This window comes from Rhea pennata, chromosome 20 (assembly GCF_028389875.1).
Source record: "Rhea pennata isolate bPtePen1 chromosome 20, bPtePen1.pri, whole genome shotgun sequence".
Taxonomy (NCBI): Eukaryota; Metazoa; Chordata; class Aves; order Rheiformes; family Rheidae; genus Rhea; species Rhea pennata.
The window spans coordinates 3,929,432-3,955,385 of record NC_084682.1 but is presented as its reverse complement, the minus strand read 5'-3'; the positions used below and the strand labels follow the sequence as shown (position 1 = coordinate 3,955,385).

The 25,954-nt window shown below is 38.0% G+C and overlaps 1 protein-coding gene across 9 annotated transcripts in view; it reads right to left on the bottom strand.

Annotated features, from left to right (window-relative positions):
- Positions 1-25,801, bottom strand: part of TRIM37 (tripartite motif containing 37) — a 30,921-nt gene extending 5,120 nt beyond the window's left edge. For 7 of the 9 annotated variants that reach the window (XR_009960469.1, XR_009960471.1, XR_009960470.1 and 4 more), the window contains exons 1-20: positions 25,657-25,801; positions 24,069-24,170; positions 22,660-22,700; positions 21,507-21,623; positions 20,198-20,285; positions 19,226-19,348; positions 17,685-17,808; positions 15,667-15,734; positions 13,221-13,345; positions 11,762-11,812; positions 11,263-11,344; positions 9,621-9,697; positions 9,005-9,184; positions 8,190-8,304; positions 7,754-7,963; positions 7,199-7,335; positions 6,379-6,482; positions 4,836-5,036; positions 2,320-2,631; positions 707-835 (exon numbers count right to left, since the gene is read on the bottom strand). Coding sequence is in view for 6 of the 9 variants with exons in the window: in XM_062592865.1 (XP_062448849.1) it covers positions 707-835; positions 2,320-2,631; positions 4,836-5,036; positions 6,379-6,482; positions 7,199-7,335; positions 7,754-7,963; positions 8,190-8,304; positions 9,005-9,184; positions 9,621-9,697; positions 11,263-11,344; positions 11,762-11,812; positions 13,221-13,345; positions 15,667-15,734; positions 17,685-17,808; positions 19,226-19,348; positions 20,198-20,285; positions 21,507-21,623; positions 22,660-22,700; positions 24,069-24,170; positions 25,657-25,677 (2,407 nt within the window). In the remaining 3 variants the exon portion in view is untranslated. Of the gene's footprint in view, positions 1-706; positions 836-2,319; positions 2,632-4,835; positions 5,037-6,378; positions 6,483-7,198; positions 7,336-7,753; positions 7,964-8,189; positions 8,305-9,004; positions 9,185-9,620; positions 9,698-11,262; positions 11,345-11,761; positions 11,813-13,220; positions 13,346-15,666; positions 15,735-17,684; positions 17,809-19,225; positions 19,349-20,197; positions 20,286-21,506; positions 21,624-22,659; positions 22,701-24,068; positions 24,171-25,656 lie in introns of those variants that run through there. The other 2 variants (XM_062592866.1, XM_062592868.1) reach the window with 2 other exon arrangements.
- Positions 25,802-25,954: the final 153 nt, after the last annotated feature.

Below are 25,954 nucleotides of genomic sequence, written 5' to 3'. Positions count from 1 at the left end.
AAATGTATCTTCTAGCAATAGAGACACCCTCTTCACCAAGTCTGGAGTTACAGAAAACAGAGTTGTCTGACTGCACTAACGCAGCCTTTCTAGTCACAGAAAGTGGTGAAACTAGGCACAAAGCTTGCTGCTTCCCTCTGCGCCTCCCTGTTGTGTTCCAGTATCTCACTCAGGCATGCTGCATCTGTTCAGCATACAAGAAAAGAATTGTGACATCCGGTAACTTCACTGAGCACTTGCATTTACAGGGGCAGAATACCAATTCCTGTATTAGGTGTTTAATTTCATTACCACTCAAGGAAGTGCACTGTAAAACTCAGGAGCAGTGACATCACACAATACTGTCATCATATTTATCGGTTTTCTTGACTTCCCTTTAAGTCAAATCAATTTAAGCCTGGGTCAGTACACTGCATCTGTCCCTTTTTACCACAAGTGTAGCTCCTAAAACACCTAGAGTAAGACCAGAAGTGACATACAACACATACTTTTATATTCTACTGGTAAGTCTTCTGTGCAGCACTGCTCTACAGCAAATTAACTATCAAAGATCTCCATAGGTGCAGTAACGCTAATTATACTTGAGAAAGGACCTAGTCAAGTTTCAGGGAAACTTCAGTCTGTTGCCAAGTAAACGACTTCCTGAAGAGCTTTGTACAGACAGTAAGATGCATCACATCACACGTGCAAAGACGACCTCGTTTACCTTCGGAAGTTTGACCATCGCCCTTTGAACGAAGATTACCATCCCCACTGTCCATAGCTCTTCGCAGAGACAGAGCTCCTGCTGCTCCACACCGAACAGGTTTGGGTGAATTACTTTTCTTACTTGCAGCTGCAAAAATATTTTAACATGTGATAAGGGTGCAGCATTCTGTTTTCATGCTTGTTTTAGGTGAAGTTAAGCTATATGAGCTACTTTCTCTTTTCTGGATACCAGATTAGTCTCATTCCTCACTGACTCCCAGTCCTGCACAAAATTCCTTTCACACTCTTCCTATCAAAGATGCAGGCTAGAGAAAAGGAGCTCAACTAGTTTGGGTCACTGTCAAGATTGTACAAGTAACATATGCATGCTGTACAGTAAGAGATCCTCCAGGCACCCGTCATCCAGACGGCTTCAGCCATAGTTACACATGCATTTCAGACAGGAATGGAGAAGTGGTAACTGAAACAGTGAAACACTAAGTTCTGCTGCTCCCGCACCCCACAGAGCTGACAGGCTGCAACGGGAGTTTTATAGAACACTACTGTACATTCCTCTCATTCTGCTGCAGATCCAGGAGGCTGCGCAGTGCCTTAGTAACCTTCACAGGATGAGGAATTTATCCACACAACACAAAACTAGCGCTTCCAATGAAGCGGCTTGATCCTTCCTGGTTTATTGATGGCACTCTTCAAGTTTCCAAACTTTAAACACACAACTATTTTTCCTCTGAATGTGTACCACCAGAGCAGGAATTCTCTGTTTTATGAAAGTAATGAAAAGCAAAGTAAGATTTTTGCAAGTCCAGTAAAAGCCTGTTTTGGAGGTACATTTTGAAGTGGATGCAGAAGAAGAAAAAAACTACTCTATCAGTTCTTCAGTCTGCAATAGATTTCTTATTAATCTTGGTTCCAAAACAGCAAGCAATAACTTGAATCAAAACACAGAAGGCTGGAGCAGTATCTCCCCAGGCAACAGGAAGCAAGGGAGGATTGACAATCATTTGTGCCTTTATTCAGGAGCATAAGCAAAAAAGGGCACTTGCACAACCTTGAACGGAACCTCAAAAGATTCCACGCTGGCTTACCTATTCTGCTACCAGGACTCTCAGTGACAGAATTTGAGCAGATAGACATTGGCATTGCTTTGAAAGAAGTCACCTTTCAACAGGCAAAAGGCTCTCCAAAGAGAACCTTGGTTTGCTCAAATTTAGCAAGATTTCAAGTTATTAAAATATGGTAAGTTTGGAATTAATTTTGTTCACCAGCAAGAATTAAGCTTCACAGATGAGCTGCATTTAGAGTAGCAGTCAAAAAGAAATGACCTTCAGATAGAGTAAGTTCAATTTTGGATTAAACTCAGTGGGCTGCAAAACATTCTCACTACATCAGGCTAGTGGTTGTGGACCAGAAGTTGTGGTGCTTTTGCTGGAAAAGGCTGAAATGAGTTTCAGAAAACATTTACTTATTGAAAGGTTTTATATTTCTGGATTCTTATGGTTGAATTTGAATATGAGCAAAGAGGTCTATTTACAGATGCCTGGATAAATAATCCATTTATACAACTGACATCTATAAGAGTGACATTTAAATCTCCCTTCTCTACACACTTACAATTCCTTATGTAACAACTTGTAACTGAAGACTTTGTCAGTAGTTCCATTCCTATTTCTTGCAACTTGCTGCAACTTTCTGTTCCACAGGCAGCTAAAGCACCCTGTTCAACAGAGAAGAAGCTGGGTTGTCCATCACATGTGCCAGCATTGCTGCTTCTTACTTCTGACAGTTGGTTTTTTACATCAGACATTTTGCTTCGGACTTCAGCCATCTGAGTTTTCAGTCTCTTCAGCATCTTTATGTCAGGGGGCACACGCCACATTGCCTGGTGTCTCCGCTGATCTCGATCTTTCAGAGAATAGGATGACGCTTTACCAAAGGAAAGGTTAAAGAACACACCAACTGAGTAAAATTGATCTCAAAGAAAACTGCACATCTACTTTTAACAGCTATAAAAAAAAAAAATCTTTCACTCTGTTATAAAAATGAGAGATAAAGACATATTCTCCTGTACTAGTATGGTTAATATTTAGGTTGCAAGTACTGCAGAGTCACTGAAACAGCAGATTTCCTTTCTTGCCTGTTATGGGAGAAGGACTCAAAACCTGCTCTTTGGAAGAAGGAAGACTTCTGATACTACTGCATCAATTCTGATTACTGAGTTACTCTATACTGTTAGACAAGCTTAGGTTCACAAGCTCAGTCAATTCTTAAATATAAGTTTTTATGAAATCCTCATATAACAAACCTGTCATGTTAACATAGAACCCAACGAAATCTGAAACTAGAGAAGGAATTCTCTTAAGCATCTAACACCTCAAGATCAGGTCAAAGAGCTAATACCAGGGCAAGCCTATGTGCTACTCAGCAAGTAGATCAACTTTGATGCCTATTTCAAGTGTTACAGATTCTATAAATGCTTTACTGCAAATTCAGCTGTTTCAGAGATGTAAATCCAAGTGGCTCATAGGAGAGCAACTTCACCTTAGGAGGTGAAGTTTGGCAAACTCCAAATATAATAGAAGCTTTCTCTTACTTGGATGAATACGCTCTGGGAACAGTCAAATCTTAAGAGGACTCAGCAAAACACACCATTTCAACTGTGTAGTCAGTAGTTAAAGATGACCAGGAATGCATTCAGCACACCAATAACTTAGTCTTGCTTGAGTAACACAGCCAAAAATGCAATGCCCTCTCTTAAGGTCCTTCCACCCAGGCCTTTCCCAAGCAACCAAGCAAAACAATGTTGAGACCTACACTTCATATGCTGCTTTCCCCTTTTTACTTACAGCACTGACCTCCATTTCTGGGAAGATGCATTATGCATAGCTGAAAATTCATCTGACTGCAATCTACCTGACTATTGCTGAAACTCTATTCCTGTGACTGGGTTTAAAGAAAATCAAAAAGGAAGCAAACAGTTTGAGTAAGCTTTTAGATGCTGGTAATGCCAGTGTCATTGCTGGAGCAAAAGAAAGCATGTATTTGTAGCACATAGACCATTATTTCTCTTCTGATCTTTAAATCACCAAATAGTTGTTTTGGAATGACCTGAAATAGGCTGTTGTGGTAGTGGGCCAGTTAGCTCCAAATGAATATTAACTATGATAAACGTATTACTGATGTTTGATTTAATTCTTTACTAACAAAACAAGAGAAACACGCGACCTTCAACAATAATTGAGTGCCAGAGTTGCCAGTTTTCTTGCTTGTGCAGCACATGAAGTTAATTATTGTTCTAGCTTGCTAGATCCTGAGTAACAAATAATTTTCAGAATCTTTAGTTATTTTAATAGCATCACTATTTTTTCCTCCCGCCATTCTGATCTATTTTTCTTCCAAAAGTGCTTACATAGCCTGTTTTTGCACTGTTGCTCTTTATTTTTTTCCTGCCTTGAACCTTCATTCCTTTTGCCTTCTACTTGTTTTTCAAGCCTACTCGGTGAATTTTTTTAGTTCTGTTCCAAATGCCTTTTTCCATATTCCTGGTATTATTTTCTTATTAGCATACGCCATGCTCCTAGTACTCTCAACCACTAAGTGCACAAATTGTGTGAAGTGAGAGGTGCCACTGCTTTCTCAGCAGATAGCTGTTTTGTGTTATTTTGTCTTTTAATAATAACACCTTCCAAAAAAGAGCTTTTCACTTATCTCCCACAGTGGCTTTTACAGGAACTGCCTGAACTATATTACTACAATACAGTATACACAAAATAGACAGTCAGTTCAGTCATATCACCCCAAAAAGATGAGAAGTCCCTCACTGATGCACATTTATGGTTTTAGCTGAGTCATCTGTAGCTTCCAAACTGAGGTCAACCATTAAGAAAAAGAGTGTGTTAAAGCAGGCAGTAGGATGTAACATACTGACTAGCACAACTGAGGATATGAAAGTCTAGCTATCAATGAAGGATTGACTATAATTCTTTTTTCCTCTCTTCAAAATCTGCTTCTAACTCTGGGACTGTGTTCTCAGAGATATCTCCAAGTTGGAATCAAGTTACTTGGGATGTTATGCATACATAGCTTTTCTAAAAGGAAAGACATCAAACACAGGTCATAAGCACAATTACCTCTGTTCTGCAGAAGAGAGGCAGGTGGACGTGGCTGAAGGCCCCAAAGGTTTTCCATACCATTTCTGTCTTTTAAATCCAACAAGTGGATTAAAATTAAGGGATCTATATCTAATAAGCTGCTACTGGCTGCTGAACCTAGGGTACTTCCTCCTCGCCTTGAAGATCTTCCACTTGCATTGGTGTAGCCATGGCAAGTACCTAAGGAAGAGTTATGGAGAAAGAGCGTGCATATATACAACGTAGGTGATGCATTAAGCTCCAGTACCCTGTAAAAAACAAAAAAGCTGAATTCTTCATCTAAAGTAAGAATGAAAACACTCCAAGAAATTTAACAAAACCAGTATTATTTCATGGATTGTTGGATTCTGAGAACATTCTAAAAGCAATCAGATACACTTCTAAATAAAAGTTTAAGCTAAAAAGCCTCACAGAACAAAACCAAAGAATACTTCACTTTATGATTTTTTTTACGTAAATCAACATACAAAGAGCATTTACTCCAAAGAGATGTACATAAGCATTCTAACTTTTTTTTTTTAAATTAGATTTAGGAGAGGTCTTCAGTTAACTTCTGCTTTGTGCTATGATGTTTCTGTTAAATAGCAGCAGAAACACTTGAAAGATCAAGAGAATCTTCAGAGAAAATAGATCTGGGTAAATCAGACAGCTTAGTAGAACTCCCTTCTGACAAATGTAAGCGACGCTGCTAACACTCCAACTAGAAAACACTGCAAGCAGGTAAATGCAAGAAGCTTCTCTTAAGTGAAGAGATTAAAAATACTGTGTTAGCTTTTAAAATGCAGTTAATCACTCTTTAACATCTCCTAAATAGATACTGTATCTGCAGCCACTGTGCAGCTTCTTTAAATGATACGCTTCTAGAAAGAAACAGACATGTTCCTCAAATTCATAAATCGCAAGGACCAGCAAACTTCCACAGTAGCATAAATGACAGTTCTTGTCTCATTTGTGGTCATCTTTGTCATAAATGGAACAAAAAATAGATTTTTTCAGAATCCTGGGGAATAGTTTTAACCTCTGGCTCAGAATCTGGGCTCATCTCAAGACTGCAAGGGATCTTAGAGCACCTTTTCATTACTGCATTTAAGAACTGTTCCCACTTGACTTTTAATGAGTCTGCACTTCATTCCCTCCACAAACTTGAGATTTTGGTGCCCTGTAAAATCTGAAGTGAACATGTCACATGTTCAGAGGCCACAGACGCTAGTAAAGATTGCTTGTCAGTCTATTTTTGACTGGAATGGAAGGGTTTTCAAAGAGGCAGAGAAGCTTCACTCCTAAGTTATGTAGTATTTTTAAATAAGTATGTCCAGAAGATCCTCCCCCAACCCCCCTTTTTTTTTGGTTGAATCAGTGAGATGCTTCCACTACACTGCAATTATCAGTACACACTACATGATGCAGCAGATCCAAAAATAGAGGTGTCTGCAGAACACAGCTTGGTGAGGCTTTCAAGAACAGGGGAAGGAATCCAGCAGCCTTTCACACACATGAAAATTCTGAAGGTTGCTTTTCATACCTGATGCTCCAGAAGTAGCAGCAGCAGAAGCAGCAGCATCCTCCATGAGATCTCCTTCTTCCAACTCCATGTTATTGCTATATTCCACATCATTTTCACCAGACCTTAGGAGATGATTGGGGAGGAAAAGGGGGAATGTAGTTATTAACTTCTGTCAGCTCCTGTTAAACATTACGGCATTTTTCTTGAAAAAATGTGAAGCATCATAGACAAAATTTTCTACATTCTAAACTACACAAATTAAACGAAATAAAGAGCATTAATTAAATGACTGACTCAGTAATCGAGAGTCAAAGCGTCATACATTTCTAGACTTTAAAATTCGATCCTGTAAGCTTTTATAATTGTATGTACTACAACACATTTTAATGTTTTATTGAAGGTCCTAGCATTTGATATTATCTTAACTACAAAGTTTAAATTCTCAAGATTTAAGTAACTTACAGTCATTGTTATTATCTTCCTACTACTACATCAATTTCTAATACCAAAGCTCTACTTTGTTAAAATGTCAGATAGTACAGAAACAGACTTCTTAAGTGTTTTGGGAAAGAACCTTCACAGACTATCACTCATCAGTGACAGAGTATATACTAAATAAATCAAAAGATAGGAACTAGCTGCCTCAAAATTCAACATCTAGTGTTAAACATATCACTGCGTATTGTTGCCAGTACAGGAAACAGCCCTCACATTGCACTGAAATCCCTCCCACAACATCATTGTGATACAGTGAATGAGTCAGTTTCCACCACAGTACAAAGACTATTTCCTGGGAGACAAGGTGATGATCTGGAAAGCATTTTTTGAAGTTACTCACATAGTTTCTTCATCAATATCATTTTCTTCAGTGTTACTAGTTGCTGTTGAACTTGCCGAAGAGCTGCTGCCATCAAGATGGTTTACCTCGTCCTCTCCAGCAAGATCTACATCCAGGTCACCATCAGAGAGCTCATGCTACAGTAACAACAGATTAGATTGTTTTTATAGTAAGAAGCATTTCAACTGCACTTTAATGCATTTACCAAAAGGTCTAACCAGAAACCCTCTCCTCCCAAAGACGTCAAGATATCACACAGGACTTTTGGACACAGAGAGTCCAAAAACACAATAAAAGCTGGCAACAAACAGAAGAACTGAATTTTTCAACTGCAGCGAGGAAAGCTTTTCCTTGTGGTGGGATCACGTCGCTCTGTTCTAAAACATATCTCCTTAAGTCATCACCTACTGCTAACCTCTCATATGTGTTATCTCCTACTTCCACACAGAGAATAATAACTCTAATTCACAATTTGTAAGTTGATCTATATTTCCATTGCTATCCTATTGCAAAAAGTTACACAGAAACAAAGAGGCATGAAAAGATTATTCCTACGTTAAAGTCTTCATGCTGGATTTTCTCCTCATCATCTTCCTTGCTGTCTCGCACTCCTGGAGCAGCAACATTTTCAAGTAGTGTTTCAGTGCTTTGTCCAGACTTCTTCGATCTTGTTTCTGAACCATCATCATTCTGGGGACTAAGATGAGTGTCTGGAGGTGAAATGCCTCGTGATTTCTGGGTCCGAGATAGTTCAATCGCAAGCCTCTTAAATATTAGAGGGACACAAAAGTACATATAGAAGACAACATTGGAGCCGTATCATCACATCAAATAAGTTTGTTTCTTAGCGTATATACTATTTTAATAGTGACGCTGTTAAACTAACAATAACTATCTAATTAAACACAATTACCAAATTGAACTTCGTAACCTGAGACTGGTCAGAGAAAGGTGAAACTGAAAATTTTACACCAATATACATCCTACTTACTTCTTTAAGGTTATTTATTTGTTGGATATAACTTGTCTGAGCTGCTTCCAATTGAGCAATGTACCAGTGTTGATCTCGACACTTTTGAAAGAAGGTCGGTGAACGCACTTGGAACCTTCAAAGCAAAATTTGACAAGTTTCAGTTTTGTTCTACAGAGTTTGGAAAGCCCTGCATAAAAAACGTCATACAACATGGAATCTAGTAATAAAGTAAACTTAGACAATGAGTACTTCTACATACTAAGCATCTCGAATTCACTGAACAGTAATAGCAAGTATTTTGTAGGAGAGGCAATTATAGGAGAAGTCATTATCTTCAGGAATTGACACTAACAAAACTGACATGCTATGAAGCACTGAACAGAAGCAAGAGTAGAACTGTGCATACAGCACTTGAAATAGCTGAATAAAGTTTCTGTATTTTGTCATAACATCGCAATTTCCATTGACAGCATCAGCTCTGTGACATGACAGGTTTCTTTCATTCACTCCCAAAGCTCTCCTTTGCTCACCGGAACTACTTCTAAAGAGGGGAAGAAAACATTTTTCCTTTAATTCAGTTAGCTACAGATACCCAACCCAGGCTTATTAGCATCAAGCACAGCTTCACCTCAAAGAAACACACATACTTAAACTTCCCTTAACTCTCTTCAGCACATTTTCTCCTTTGAAGCTTATGACAGTGAAATCTATTTATGACAAAACATGTCATACTTTTTTATATTTGAATACTTGATTACTTCCCATTTTAGCAATGTGTGATACTTTTTATGAAATGATAGCAGAAAAAAGTCCCATTAAGTTGTCGTCTTTACCTTAGAATCACAGTGTCATTCTGTCTGTTTAAATAGCCTTCATTGGCTAGCAAGTCTAGACGGAAGAATCTGTTGTAGCCCCAGCATTCTCCAACTTCAAAATCAGAGGCAAACTCTCGAATTATGTTTTTAGTTGGATCATTGGTAGACTGGTGAACCATTTCTACACGATACTCATACCTAAGCAGAGGAAGATCAGAAGGATTAACACCAGAACAAAAGAGACAAAGTGCTGAATCCATCAAGTTTAAGAGAACTATACTTTTTGGGAGGCTAGCATTTCCAGCTGAAGACATGATTCATTCTTAAAATTTTGTTGAAGACTTATGCAAAAGGCATTGTAGTAAAGATGTAAAGAGATTACCAAACCGAGGACTGAATACTGGGAGTCAGATATTCTTACCTGTTTTATTGCCAGCTTGCTATTTATCTTAGGCAAGCCACTGAACACTAACTTTAAAATATCACCTTTGGACATGATTCAAAGCTCAGTGGACAATAGAAATGACTATCCTTTTCAATAGACTCTACAAAAATCTCTGGCAACCCCTTACAAAACTACTCAGGTTATTCTTTGCAAAGCTCTCCAGATTCTTTGGCAATTTGTTTTTCTTACTTGGATGTCTCTGGCAATCCAGCCGACAGCTCCAAGAACACAGATAGGTAGTAGCCCCGTACCACTCCATTCCCATCCTTTACAGAAAGAGATAGAAAAATCATTTAAAAAAAGGTCAAAACCAGAAAAAAACCCACTTCCATATACCCTTGAAGTTTCAGAAAACAGCTTCAATCAAAATTGTAGCATACAAAATATTATCTGGAAATTTTGAATTGATTTTGTTTTCTGTGACTTAGAACTCCTACTGTAATCAAGGTGGAGTTCACACCTGGAAGCAGATGTGCACTCTACTATTTTTATCTCAGATATAAATCACCATCTCAGAACATAGCTTAATTGAACTGCTAAAACGTTAGAGTAGCTTAAGTACAAAACTGAACAGACAAACATTTGTCAATATGTTGGAACAACACTTACTTAACAGAACATAGATCAAGCAGTAAAAAGAAAAAAAAAAAAAAAAAAAAAAAGCTCACGCATCACTTTATTATGGTCCAGTTCTCTCTACACAACACTCTAAGCATGAAAACAGCTCAGGTTAAACATTAGTTCTGAAATATTTTACATACAGTTGCATTTAAAAGCCACTTCATTTCTAAAAGAGGAAAGAATCATTTCTTTGCTTAAGAAAAACATGCAACATGAACAAGTTAGGTCAATTAACAACTTAAGAATCACCAGAATTCAAGAAAAATTGTGGCAAAATCTTCATCACACTCACCTTAATCAAGGATGAAGAATGGCTCAACTTGAACCTTCTAGGTTGAAGAAACATTTCAACTTACCACTTTAAAATTAGTTTTAATGCCTTTTGACAATGCACTTTACACAGTCAATCCTGAATTTAAAATACTCTGAAAACTTACACAGTGGTCCACCTCTGCTCTGCAGGAATACTATTGTGTGCATATGTGGACTTGACAGATGAATCCAGTCCTGTGAAGATCCCATTTAAATGACTAACAAACAACAGAAGTTATACTCCACCACTAAACTCATGAAGTTATTTCTCCAAAAAAAGCTGTAAGAGCAGCCAGAGCTTTTGGAAGCACTGACCAAACTAGTGGAGTTAAAAAGATCACACCTGATGGGTTAGCATTCCAATACCGACACAAATACTGCTTTAAAAGTCTGAATATTCAGCTCACTGAAAGGACATTAGTACAATACACTTTTTAACATCAGCATTTCAGAAGTGGACAATCAGTAAAACAGCTTCCTCTCCAGCCAGTACTCTGTCCTCCTCCTAACTTCCAAAACAAGTAGTTTATAAACGTAAACATGGTAAGTTAAATCTAGACCTCAGATCTGCAAGAAGCACATTTAAACACTCAAACAGACAAAAGGGTAGAAATACCTATTAGGGTTGCTATGATATATCTATGAAACTCATTTTTAGTTGCTCTTAAATTAGCCAAACTAACTGTACTGAGAATGCTCATGCCGAATATCTGGAGGCATGGAGGCTCCAATGGCCACTGACTGACAACAGAAACCTTATGCTTTTTTTTCATTCACTTTTTCATATACAACTTCTCTTTTCACATGAGAAGAATCTAACTGATGTTTCTTTACAGGACAAGCATGCTGCTTAAGTGTCGTGGATAGGGTAACAATTCTAGTGAAGGTATTAACTCACTGGATAAACTTTTAATCTCCAGCAAAGTCCTGACACTTGAAGAGGCGGACTATAAACAGGATCTGCTCGCTGACGCAATGTACTATTGAGAAAAAAGAAAAAAAGATTGCTATTGAGAGAAATCAAAATCCTCCATGGAAGAGCAAGCTGTATATACACTTACACTCTGGAACTGTCCTTGCTGTACAAAGAGCACCTAACAGCACAAGGCCCATGCAAAATGTTAAGCATCCATACAAACACATATGTTCCTTAGAAAATTGTTCAATGTTTTAGAAGTTGTTTGCTTTTATCAAGGAAAATGTTTTTTTAAACTATCATTTGAACTGGGGTAAATTGTTGTTCATCTGGCACATAAGAGATTTTGATTGAATTCCTTTCTCTTAGTTTGTATCTAACAGTTTTCAGAGACTATTCATTGTTTTAAACAATATTAAGCACAAACAGAAGAAATAAGAAAGTATTGTGAGTATCAATAAGCTCTAAGATACATTCTTACCTGAAGTTTTCCAACACAAAGGTAGTTGAGTCATAGGCCGGAACTAATTCACTAAAGAAAAAAAAATACATATATTTTGAATAACATCACATTAACAGTCCAACTTTTGGACTGTTCGGAAGCATTTAAGATGGTTTGGATCACCAGATCCACTGAAATGCACTAAGACTACACTTGTTTTTTTCAGCACTTCTGAAAATTCCACTCATGAGTCTTCTCCCCAGCGCATCTGCACGTGGTATCACACATCAAAGCAAGTATTTTACATTATGGTCAGAAAGGAAGAGCAGACAGAAGTATTTAAAGATAGTTAAGAGGATCCGCCCTTTTGCCTGTGAAGTCTAATAATCTCCTAACAGAGCAATTTTCATTGTAAAATTCTGATAGTTCTAGAAAGGATTAAATTGTTGCATGGCTGAAAGAACAAAGCTTAAGTGGTTCATGTGTCAGAGCTTAATGCCATTGGAAAATGCATATCCAGCTTTAAACTCTCCTTAGAGAGACTTTTAAGTATTCTCTTCAGAAAACACTTCAAGGTAATAGTTTTCAGATTGCACCTAAAAGTCAGACAGACTGATATTTGCTAAAGAACAGAAATTGATTTGAGGAATTCTAAGATTTCTCATACTCTCAATTTTATGGAGAAGCTTTGCAGTCAGCTATCCTAAACTCTGACTTTTTCAGAACCCAGCAATAAAATCACTGTATGAGAAGGAATCGTGTTAAAAAGTGATTTTGGCTATATATTCTGAATTAAGGTGACCTGCAGAGGCATCTCAATGAGAGCCTTGCAATTATACACTGAACGACCCCAATAATAAGAAAAAAAGGGCAAATCGGTAAACTAAGTGTAAAGACAGAAATTTCTAGTCACCTGGAGCCCATTGTTTTGATTCCCCACCAAGGACTACAGATTTATAAAATAAGCCCTGTCTGGAATAGAAAAGCCTGTCAGCGGATGTTGTAAGAGGAGTAAGTTAAGCAACTTGTCATTTTCAGTGTATAAAGCTGGACTCAAATTCAGTCAGAAAAATCAAGTTTAACATTGAGAAATGGACACCATGCTACCCCATGGATTATTACCACCAATGCCTGCATGGCTGAGGAGCGTTACTCCGCTAGAAGTGAGTTAGAGAATCTCTCCAGCAACTCAGTCACTTATTACTCATTCTTCCAAACCCACATGTTAATATACAGTGGTACATCTCTGCCCTAATTTTACACAAGGATTGCACACACCAACATCCAGCTATCTTCTAGAATTACTAAAACATCATCCTCAACACAATCAAAATCTGTCCCATGGGACAATCTTCAGCAGTTTTGAAATTTTTTGTATGATAATAAAGAAATTTTTATCTCTTTACTAAGCTACTTTACATATTTTTAAAAACAAACTGAACAGTTCTAAGATAGCTTTCAAGTTCAAACGGTAACACAGGGGAAATGCGCTGCTCACCTTGTGAAGTCTGGGGGAACTGGAGTAGTGACAAAGGAGGCCATGGGTTTCCGATGAACCTGCTGGAACATCATCAGGATCTCTGAACTTTTGGATATCAACTCACTCTTACTACATGATCGTAACTGTATGGAGAAAAAAAAAAAAAAAGAAAAAAATCCCTCTGTCATTAGTAGAAACCATAGATTTTGACTGCATTTGTTTTTAAACAAACTAATTGCATATTAAAACACTGCCTGTCACAGCTTCAGAAAGATTACCCATGACACAGTCTTTTTTCTTTTTAATACTTTTCTTGAAACTGGCAGCTCTTAAGACTAACAGTCTGCTATGATAGTTGAAGACACTGCTTCTAAATTTTTTATTAAGAAATTAAAATGATTTCTCCAATTCTGTCTCACTCCAAAGGCTGTGCAACCTATTTGGGAAGCCCTGAATACTGAAGACTCTTTCAACTTCTAATACAAGCACCAGTGTCTACTATGTGCTTCACTTAGATCTAACAGATCTACATAGATCTTAGATCTATGTATAAGTATGCCTGATTAATACCACACCACACCTTTTACTGTGCTTAGACAACAATAGTGGAGTAAATCAACTTGGAAATGAAACTTAGACACTGGGATAATTTGTTCAATACAGCACAATATGGTAAGACATGCTTATGCAACCTTAAGACTGTCCTTTTCCATTTCAGTTATTCCTTTACTGCCTCATTGCCAACAGCTGTACTTTGTTGTTATTTGTTCAACTGAATTTGAACAAAGTAAAGCATATATTATCCTAAATAGAAGGCTATGAAAAACATTTAAATCCACTTCATTCCAGATGGCTTACAGGACCAAGCATAATGACAAAAGTATTTTCAAAGTCTTCGAGGTTCAAGTGGTAATAAATACTTTTGAACAAATCTAATGTTATATGTTCCTGGAATAACGAGTACTGTATATTTTAAACCTCTTTACTACAGGAGAAAAGGCTATTCTGCTTCTCATATATAGAGAATATACATGTTATAGTTTAAACACTGGAAAAACATACCTTAGGCTTAGTATTCAAGCTTTCTGCCAAGCTTAAGTGAGACTAGTGTGAACATAAAAAACACACACTTTTGCTGTAAATTCTTTGAATAATTCTATTACTTCCCCAAAAAGAACACGAAAGTCAAAGTCTCTTTTGATAAAATCATATGTAATGACTTTAAATATGTCAAGGTCTACACAATTGCCAAATGGCTGTATCTTCACAGAACCTTTTTAGTTAGCAAGCTTTTCCTCATATTTTGGAGGAAAAAGCTTGCTTCTCTAGTACTAATTTGTTATTATTTCAGTGATTTGTCTACAGAAGAGAAGCTGATTTGCAGTTACATATGCATTAGCACCATTGTTCAGAAAGATATAGAAGTCCTCATCTGGGTTGTAACAAAAACAAGAAGCAATTCTTGAATGAGCTATAAAAAACAGGCTCTTGAATAGTCAAAAAAAAAAAAAAAAAAAAAAAAAAAAAAAAAAAAAAAAAAAAAAAAAGAGCTGATGTACAGTATGCAGAAGCACTCACCCTCCTGACCTCAACAATTCCTCAACATGACATTCCATTATGAGTATAAAACAAATAACTTAAGTGCAAAGAAAGCACAATAATCCTTGCTCAGGTAGTGAAGTCAACTTAGCATTTTTATTGAAACAAAAGCAGTGGAGGAGAATGAAGAAGGAATACAGAACAAGAGGCATAACTCAAGAATAATGCTTTCTTCCCCTCTCATCCCCAAAGTTTTGATTTCTTTCCCCCTGCCAGAGACCTAAGATGCCAGACTCTGCTGAAAAAAATTACTGGACGCAGTAATGCCAGGGGTGGGAGGCATGGAAAACCACACACACACCCTACCATTTGCTCAAAGCAAGCAGAAATTGTTGAGGAAAAGTGCAGTCAGCCTCCGCAGAATTTGAATATTCCATTTACAAAAGCCAAACTTGTGTTGCTAGGGGGAAGAAAAAAAAATTATACCATATCAACTTCTTGGAGAGACAGATGGATGGGACTAAAGGAACTAGAACCATTTCAGTTTTCCTCAACAGCACAAAGTGAAACATGACATTTTTATTTATTCTCCATTTATAGCCACCACTATTCATAGACTGTTGGCAACTGCAGAACTGGCAGAGATTAGCCACATGGTCCAAATGCTAAACTAACTTAAATGCTCAACTGTGTAACTTTACATGGTATCACTAACAACCCCTGTACTAGTTTTTCAAGCAACAAAAGGAAACACCTTCCATTATTTCTAGAAGACACACCTACTTCTAAGAGCAAATTGTACAACCTAAAGCCACTTCAATAAAGAGATAAAAATAGTTCTACCAATTAAGAGTTCAAAAAGATAGAAGGCTGATTGATGATGTATCTATGTAACTTTCAACATTTCAACCCTTTTCGTAATCACCTGATGTTCTACTTCCTGGAGCAGGGATTCCAGAAGTTCAGTTTCTTGGGTAAGCGATGTCTTTTGACCTGTTTGAAGGAAAGGAAGGTAAAAGACATACTCATGGAACTTTAAGAAATTTAGCTTTTTTTCCTGGGAGCTGCCCCAAAACCTAGTAAGGTAAAGGATTTCTAAATATACCAAGGTTGATTGAGAAAGCATTTTAAAAGCAAGCCTACATTTTTAATTAGAGCTGTAGCGAAAAAGTCACCTGAGGTTTAAGTCAGTAATGAAATATTCTTTGTGTCCCAGAAATAACCTTTTTTTGTTGTTTTGGGCGCTTTTTCAGACAAAAAAAGCAGGTTTGACTTCACTGAACTTGCTCTCATCCAGCCAAGTCTCTTTTATATTAGCCGATATTTTTCTCTTAAAAACCACCATTTCTCTTGTTCTCTAATGTTTAAGCATTTTTTCCCTTAAAAAAAAACCCCAAACAATATTTAAAGTATTTGTGAATTCCAATTGATGTTAAGACTGAGACTTATGTCTGTTTTCTGTCTTGGGGATTTGAAATCTTTGTTTCTATCATGCATTAAGTACCTGAAGAGCATCTGGCAGTCTTCAGAAAAAGAGATGCTACATGTACAAAACGTTAATCTGTACATACCAAATAATTAGGACATTCTAAAACGGCTTTCGGACTGATCTCCAATCAGCACACACCAAAACAAATCTTGTAACTGATTATCATATTCAGTATAGGCATAAGTATATGCAGATTTATCTTAAAGCGTGCCTTTTAAATACTGATGTGAATTTGAAGAGAAATATGAACTACATCTGATACACATTTACTATATATATGTATATATACAACACACACACACACATATATATACATATAAAAATAAATAAAAATGTTAATACGAAGGAAATATGAGAATAAATTTAAGCATCCTCAAAAACAAGAACATTTTCTAAGCATGCATATGTGAGGTTTCTTTTGGTGGGGGGGAGGGGAGGAGGGAGCGATTTCAAGCACCAGGAATAAGTTTACAGCACAGCTATTACTCTCTTATTTTTGAGATAAGCTGATAGATACAAGGTCAGTGACCTATTTATTTGTGCGCTTTAATCTACTGTTTGCATACCTCACAAAACTAAGGTCATAAACATAACATTTCAAGAGTGTCTAAAGAAAATGATATCCCAAAAGAAGTCATCTTTAATATATCGTTCTACCAATACATTTAAGAAAGTGAAAGCATGCATGGGAAAAAAAACAAGATGCAGACACTAAGTAAGTTGATCAAAGTACATGCATAGTTACAAGCCAACTAAGGAATGTAATCTAGATCTCCTGACTTCACTTGCTATCCTATTCATTGAAAGCCATCCATTCATCTGAAATCATTTTTTAAAATGTTGCTTCTGCAAGCTTTAATACCTGTAAGCGTACCACCTGTCTTCTCACCTATGTTAGACCAAAGGAGAGCTAAAGTGACTAGCCTCAGGGTAGAAATAGCATCAGGAACCAAAGCAGCAGCTCTGATTCCAGATGCCCATACTCTCATTTGTAGACAATGCTGCTTCTATGTATGGACCTGAACTGTTCCTCACTGCAGATAATCACAGAAAAGCAAATTTTTTTTTTAAATTACATTGTGAGGAGTAGATACTGCAAAGATGTTAAATGAAAAATACATACTTAGCTAAGAAAAGCTTTTGTGTAAACACACTTTCACAACAAGTTGAAAGCACTAAATATCTTCCAATTAAAGGTACATATTCACTGAGTTACTATACAGGACACAATAAAAACAGGTTTGGTTGCCTCTAACTACTTAGAGCTGTAACACAGTAACTACACAATTAACTAAAAGCCCTGCTCTATGTAGAAGTTTTTAGCCATGCAATTTCCTGTTTAAATGCTGAAAAGTGCACAAGGAGCCATATTCCTGCGGGAAAGAAGTTCATCAGTAGATTTACATATTATTGATATATTGCTCCCACTCATAACAGACGAGGCAAATGCATACCCATTAATGTTATAAGCTTATTCTTCAGCTGAGTGTCTAACCGGGCAATCATCATCTCCACCGCATTTCTGATTTCCCGAACCCGTTCATCCTTTGCACTGCGCACTGCCTCCACGTTCCTCTCCTAAAACAGGATTCAGAAAGAGTATGTACAAAAAAAAAAAAAAACCCTTCACACTTCTGCACATCTTTTGATTCACTTTACATGTTGATTTCACTCCCTCAGATCAAGGAGATGACTAGACAGCCTCCTGAAGCCTGCCACCCCTACCCCCCAGCACTGCTTTTTCTATTGGAGGTAAGGGGGAGGAATATCTCGTGTCTTACAGAAGCTCTCATATTCAGAATGAGAAAATAGGGACTTATTTTTAGACAATCTGTATTGCAGTCTACTCCTGATATCAGCCTAAATACTTCATTATTACATTGTAAATACCTTTCCACTTTTATTGAACAAGTAAGTGTGCCCTCTGGTGGGAGACCAAAGGTTAACAATAAAGTTTGAACAGTATTTTCTCTTTATAGAGAGAGAGATTTGCCATATGAAGACTTTTCAGTATTAAAATTCATAAATACAACTACTGGTTTCTCTTCTGTAACTAGAGCAGAATAGAGAAATTACCTTTTTGGTAACAGCAATGATCTGATTTAAATTGTGCCCTTCACCTTTGAATGATCCTCGAAATACTTTACAAATACTTACAGGTAACCCACTTGGTGATGTGACATGGTTACATTTGAGCTGAGGAAGAGCTAACCTACCAGTACATGCTGCAAACAAATTAGCATAGCCAAGAACCGTACAGAAACTTGTTCACAAATAGGATGCATCTATGCAGCACATCTGGAATATATTTTATTTGCACAATGACCACATAATAAATGGCCCAGTATTCAGCACATCTTTGCTAGAATACAAAATTTGTATTGCTTTGTTGGAATTTCAACTGAAACTGCTATGGTAAAACTTGCCAAATGTATGGGGACTTCTGGCACATATACCACCATGGAGAGGAAAAAGGTGGCACTAGGTCTAGGTAGAAAACTGCTTTATTGAGTATAGTCTCTTTGTGGACTCAAGTATACTCTGAGTTTATTTTCCTAAAGAAAGAAAAATAAGCTAGGCTAGAATAAGTTATTTTTTATACTGGTTTAGCCATACTCAAGCACAAGAGACTGCACTCTTAAGAGTGTTTACAAAAATACATTTTTCAAACAATTGCACAACTCTAGCTTCTAGATTGCAATTCAAAGAAAAATTTCTTGCTAGCTAACTCGGATGACTTTTTCTGTCTAGCAGCCACAATAGCAGTATCAAGACTGTGTTGATCACCTCATAGTTATAATACGAGTATCAAGAGCACAACTAAGAAGAGAAAACTTCTCTCTATGGGATGACCTGATTACCTTCACAGAAGTAACAGCACACAGGTACAGAAAACATCACAAGAGTATGCTATTGCCATTTCCCACTTCACAGTTATCCTTTGACAAGAGCACACTGCAGAAAAACCTAAGGTTTTCACTGATTGATTTCTTACCACTTCTTGCACTAAACTGATCAATTCCATGAGTCTTCTCCTAAGCTTTGCCACTTCTTCGTTTACTTTTGTGACGTGCTGCTCATAGATTTCTGCCAGTGGCTTAAAAGTATGTCCTCCATGCTGTTAAAAAAAAGGAGGGGGGATGGAGAGGGAGAAGGGGGAAAGGGATGTTGAATATAGTTTCAACTTTACTTCATTCCTATTAAATTACAGAAAGAGGGGAAGAAAGCCTCCTAGTGTATCACTCAGTTTGGAAAAGTTCCAAAGCAGATTGTATGTAGGAAGTCTGTCTTTCACTTCCCTTCATAAGAAGTTATGAATTTGGCTTTCATACCATCGAAGCTTCCTGCTGAGAAATAAAATGACCGAGCAGTCATCCAAAAATAAACCACTTTATTTACTGTGCATATCTTTAACAAATCAAAGATAGGGTTTTTTTCAATTAAAAACACCCTTCACAAACAAAAACAGCACACTGTTTTAGTTACATTCAACCACTTATATTTCAAGGCATGACAGCTGTCTCTCCTCGAAATACACAACTGAAAGTATAAAGAGCATGATGAAGTGTTTCACTAACACAGCTTTGAAGATATTCAAGATTGCTACCCACAATATTTAAATTACCCAAGTTTTATTCATATTCTCAGAAAGACCTCTTTCTTTGCGCATAAAATTCTCATTGCTGACTTCATTTTGTCTAAAGTATCATGAAATGTGTAACAAGGAAGATAATTCTGTCCTCCTTTCACCATAAAATTCAACTTGCTTCTGTGTTTAGAAACAGAAGATACTGCTTTTCAAACCCAAAGCTGAAAAAAAAATTTTATGCATGTATGACAATTACAGTATTTGCATGGCAATTCAATAACCAAACCAACAGTTTCACGATGATTCCATTTCTTCAAATTGCACTCAAACACAACACAGTCTCCTATTGTAACATAACGTATGCAAGTATCTTCTTACCATTCCTCCCCAAAGTGCACACTGGTGGCAGATACACTTCTTACAAGTCCAGCAGAATACACTAAGTTTTTCATGATGGTTTTCACACCTTAAACAAAGAACACACAAACCATTAGCAGAAAATAGCCAAAAATTTTCTGTGAATAAGTAATCTATAAGAATATCTATAGTCAAGTCGAAATCTTTTGTAAAATAAATGTTGTTCTTGGTATCATCTCAACGTTTGCAACAGTTACAGAGAAAGTTCATTAATAAAATTTTGTTTATACCCAGTAGATAGAGGATATCATCACTGAATCTGGCTTGAAATTCTGGAAATTAGTATCTGACCTCATCAGTACACCAACCTGTACCAGTCTGCAACTGAGAGTAACCACAAAGCACTGCCTCTTAAGCTTTTTGGTCAAACTGACACTTGTTGATCCCTAAAGTTTCATAAACAGCATCAATCAACAAACTGAACATAGACTAGATGAGACCTCCAGCACACGGCTCTCTCTTTCACCTCCACTAGGTTTGGGGAAATTAGAGAGCAAGCAGGTATGGAACATGTAATTAGTCCCTGTCCATCGTTCAATGCTTCTGCTCACTCTTTTCTCTTCCAAATCTTCAGAGTATGTCTCAAAAGACAAAAAACACTGGTAATAGAACAAAACCAATAGAAAAGCATGAAAGAAAGGACCAATAGTTGCTCCTAGGAAGAGAATATTTCAGAAGACACAGGAAGCTTGAAAGACAAGGAAGGAGAATGAACAGCAGTAACAGACAGAGCAACATCTGTGCTTTCTGTGAAGACTTTATGTGTTTGCTTTGCCTTAGAACAGGGCTTATCAATCACATTTTCAAAAGGGACTGGAAGGCATCTTCTTAGAGAAGGAAAACCTTACTTTTCTGTGCTGAGATACCAAATCAGCACTCATAATCTTAATGGTACTGCCAAACAAAGAAGGCAATGAGAAAAGACTTTAAGATGTATGGTCTCCAAGAAGGGCTATGAGCTATATGTATTACTACCTTTCAACTTTACCATGTCTCTCACTTAAAACATATTGGGCTCAAACTAGAACTAGTTTTCTAAGCAAAGACATTTAAGATCTTTTCTCATTGCTACTAAGTATGACAGAAATGAACTCCAAATTTCAGTCAGTGAGAAACAGTATTTCTTTTGTATGTTAAGCAACAGTACGCTTTAGCTTTTAAGTAATCAAAAAATATCAGTTCGGTCCCTGTTTTGAAACGAGCTGGACTGAAATGCCCACTCATGTAAGACAAACTCCAAAAACGCTTATGTGAAGAATGTTCCATTTACTTGTCTTTTTCGTTTTCTTCATGCTTGGTTAGATTGCACAGTTGAAGTGTATCAAGTTGTTGTGTGACCTCTTCTGCCCAACGACAGTTTACCAGCTCTCGTAGCTGCAGCGGGGCTCTGCAAAAAGCATTGTTGAAGTTAGAGCAAAAATATAGCTCCGGGAGCACAAATGAAAGCTGCAATAAAAACCAATTCATCTAATCAATTCTACTCTACCAGAAAAGTCATAGGCAAAAGCAGAGATACTCAAGGTGAAGCTATAGTGGTGACTTCAGAAAAATAGTTAGAAATGTGATGTTTTAAGTCGATTTGCTTTTATTATGTAAAAACAACCAAATATGGAACAGGTATATGAGGAACCCTAGAACTTTTCCCAGATTTGTTAACAGACTGCTGGATAACACTGGGCAAATCATTTCATTGCTCAGGGCTTTGATTTCTCCCATTATTCAACTATCTTCATGGTAATGCTTTAATTATCCCCTTGTAAGATGGGATATTTAGAATTAGATATTAAGAGGAAATATTTACCTCCTTTCAAACATTTTAGACCCATTGATTTAATATTTTAAAAATTGAATAATATGAAGTTCTGCAGAAATGGTTGTTTATTTAAAATACTGCCCTTCCAACTGGGGAAAATGATCTTCTCCCTTCCACTGGAAATATATTTTTGGTCTATACTCAAGAACTAGAATTCCTAAGGGGTGCCAGGGCTTGGGGGTGAGAGGGGGAAAGGACTGTTTTGCATTTTTAAAAAAGTTTTTTAAATTCTCAGACACTCTGCAACACAAAGTAAGACTCAAAAATTATAGATGAAGATCTTAAAAAAAAAAGTACGTTTCAGTCTGAAAACTGTAAGTTTCTGCTCTCAATCTTGCAAGAAGAATACAAAGATTTCTAAAAAGAGTATCTTCTAGTTTTTCTTATTAGATCAACCATATACATTAACAGTGATGTAACGAGACATTTGTCACAAAACTAGAACATATTTTAAAGTAACTGTTATACCAGTGTAAGTTTTCATAATATTTTACAGGCAGTTTTCAAAAATCAAGCTTAAAACTTTTGTGAAGCTTAGAGGAAGACAACTCGTAATAGGACAGAATACCCAATTTCTGATAATTTATTTCTGATATTAAAATTATCTTACCTACAATGAGGGCACTGAGCTCTTTGTTCAGTCAGCCAACGCTATAAAGAAAGAAGAAATTTTTAAAAATGGATTGTGACAAGTTCAAGCAAGGTGTCTTTTACTGTTAATTCAGTTATTTTTATTACAATGTTCCTATTTTTTCCTCATTTATAGATTTGCAGTTTAACTTTAACTACTTAGTAATGCAAGAAGCTGCTATTTACATCTTAATAACAAAGCAACCACTCTTTTCTTGTCAAAGACACTTTAGTTAAAATTAAAAAGGGAATCTGAGGTACTCAGTATTCCATTAGAAACTACAGTACCTACTGCAGATTCCCACAGTCATAGACTAAAGAGCACATTTCAACAAAGAAAGCGTAAGATATAGCAGGTCCTATATCTTTTTCCTACTTTAGACATTCGTCTTCCAGGTAGCTTATTTCTTCCTCTTAGGCTACTTATAATGCAAATACTAAACCTGCAGTTTAATTATCAAATCTACATGGACACTTTGAATGCTTCTCTTCCAGAAAGTTTCATTCAAAGCCAAGTAGCTTAGGAAAGAATTTCATCAGCCCAGTACAACTTACATGTTTTAAAAAGTTCAGTAACTGAGAGGCTTGTTTTTGTCAGCTCGCTACTATGTTTACAGGCTCTCCATGAAAATATCTATGAAAATTATTTCTTACCACACATCAACAATAGGTCACGTAATGTTCTTTACACATAGCATAATTTACAGGGCTTTCAAAGAAGGTGATAATTGTTTACACTGAGTTCTGCAAGATCTGAAAACCTTAGTTGAACTCTTTTTTAATCCACTACGCATAGCGGAGTCTGGACTTGGAACTGAATTATTACACTTTGGTAACTATCACCTTAATAATTGAATTAAAATCCTCTGGAGGCTGCTTCAGCCTATTATGCCAGATGCCCTCAAGAAGGCTTTAACACATGTCTGCTCATGTTGTACCAGGTTGGTAACTATTTTCAAAATGCATTCAATACTGTTAAAACAACTCCACAATGACAGGAGATGTTATGATCTTTTAGCATTCCACACTGGCATCTGAAAGACCAGTATTTGCTTTCTACTCCAACTTCCTCTTCAATCCATCATAGGATCCACTGACTCTCAAGAGATGTTGAAGAAGGGGTCATTATGTGCCTGTTCCTTAAAAGCAATTCTTCCAGATGACCACTACAATTAGCACTACTACATATAATGCACAATCTGCCTAGTCTTTCTCAGGGTGTCGTAAGAAGCTTTTGAAAGGGAAAATAAAGAGCACAGAGAAAGAAAAGGGAATCCTCAGAATCCCCAGAAAGGGGGGCAGGAAAAGAGCAAGAATGTGTTCTTAAGACTAGTAGTTCTGATTTTTTTAAGTTTATACATTTGCAAGAATTATGATAAGCAAACTCACCCGAATACAACTGAAACAACATAGCTTGGAGCAATGGGGACACAGACGTGCATCACGCAATTTCTCCATACAAATAAAACATCGGAATACTTCAGCAATGCTCTGCAAAGGTTAGATTAATACTATTGTTATGCCACAGATTTCAAACATAGTACAGTTCCATTTATTTTCTAGGCAGAATGCCAGGCCTAATAGAGTTCCAAACATACTGCATCTCAGAGTAGGTTACCAACTCAAACATCATGGCTCTCTTGCTCACTTCCTTTTACATCCCACAGGCACTCGGAGTCCATTTTAAAACGTGAATCTTGTTTTAGGAGTATTTTCCTTGTTCAGTTTATCTTTTACTAAGTAGGCATTTCTGTAACCAGAAGATATTATTCCTACTTGTATTCACATGGTTAACAGTTGCCAGAAACAACAGTGCTGTATGTGCAGATTCTCTGTCTACGAATTTGAATGTACTGGCATTAAACTAATCCAAAGACATACTAAGTATCTGTATATAACATATAGAATTTTAAGTAGAAGGCTTGAATTGGACAGGTTATTTTTTTGACTTTTTTAAGACTTGAAAGAATTTAAGGTCTACCATTAGCATTAGCTCCACAATTTCTCTGCCTTCCCTCATCAGTTAATCTTGGCAATAAAATTGTGGTTTAACATACTGCTTTACTATACATGTTCCAACAGAGAAGTTATTTGTTCTAGAATACAACCACATCACCTCTCTTCATTCCCAAAACCAGAAAAGTATTTAAAAATATCAAACAATATTTGCTTGCTATACTGATGGATTTTCTAAATATAGACTGCATGACTTTCTGTAAGACACATTCTAAAAAAAAAAAACACGAGTAAGTTTTGGAAAATCTTGCAGCCTGTACTGTACATGAGTTAGATTCCATCTGGCTTTATCTACAGAACTTTGAAAGAGTCTTCAAATGGATTCTTCCCCCACACCCCCCAAAAAAATAAAACTACAATCAGCACGAAGTGAGACACTTGGCCAATTTATGAATACCACAGTATCTCCTGTATCCTAATGTCTTCTTTAATGGTTGCAAAACCAAAGAAATGCGTTTTCAGGAAGCTATCTATAAGGTCTTGTGAATTCTTCATCTGTTTGGCTACTGTTAACAGCACAGCGCCGCGCACGAGGCGCTCGGGTTACCCCACTCGCAGAGCGCTCTGCCCTCGCACCTGCCAAAGCTGGTTTCGCCAGCGTCAGGGTCTCCACGCACCTCAGGGACAGGCACCGGCTGCGCTCTGCCAACGCCTCGTGGAACAACCGCGTGTCACCCGCAGGCGCCGCCGCCTCGCCACCGGCCCCCTCTCCACCCCGAGCGTGCTCGCCCGGAGGAGAGGCCCGCAGAGGGGCCGCACGGCCAGCGCTCGCCTCTGCCGCGCTGCGGAAGCCGCCGGGGCCCCCGCGCCGCCAGCCGGGCCCATAACCGGGTCAGGATGCGCTGCCCCGGCCCCGGCGGAAGGGAGGGAAGAAGGGAGGGAGGCAGCCCGCGCCGCGGGAGATGCGCACCCGGGCCGGCAGCGCCTTCCCCCCTCCCCGGGGCAGCGCCCAGCGGCTCACCTCCACGCTCTGCTCGTCCATGGCCGCGGCTCCGCCGGCGGCGGAGCTTCTCCGCGGCCCCTCTGCCCCGCCGCAGCGCCCGGGGCGGGGGAAGGGGGCTGCTGTACCACACAGCGCCGCGCTCCCCCTAGGCGCCGGCCATGTTCGCCGCGGCGCGCGCGCAGCTCCGCCCTGCGGCGGCGGGAGCGGCCCCTCTCGCGCCGCGCCGCGCCGCAGTGCGCACGCGCCGCCCGCGCGGCCCCGCCTTCGCGCCGCGCGCGCTCGGCCGTTGGGGGACTGTTCCCCACCCCCACCCACA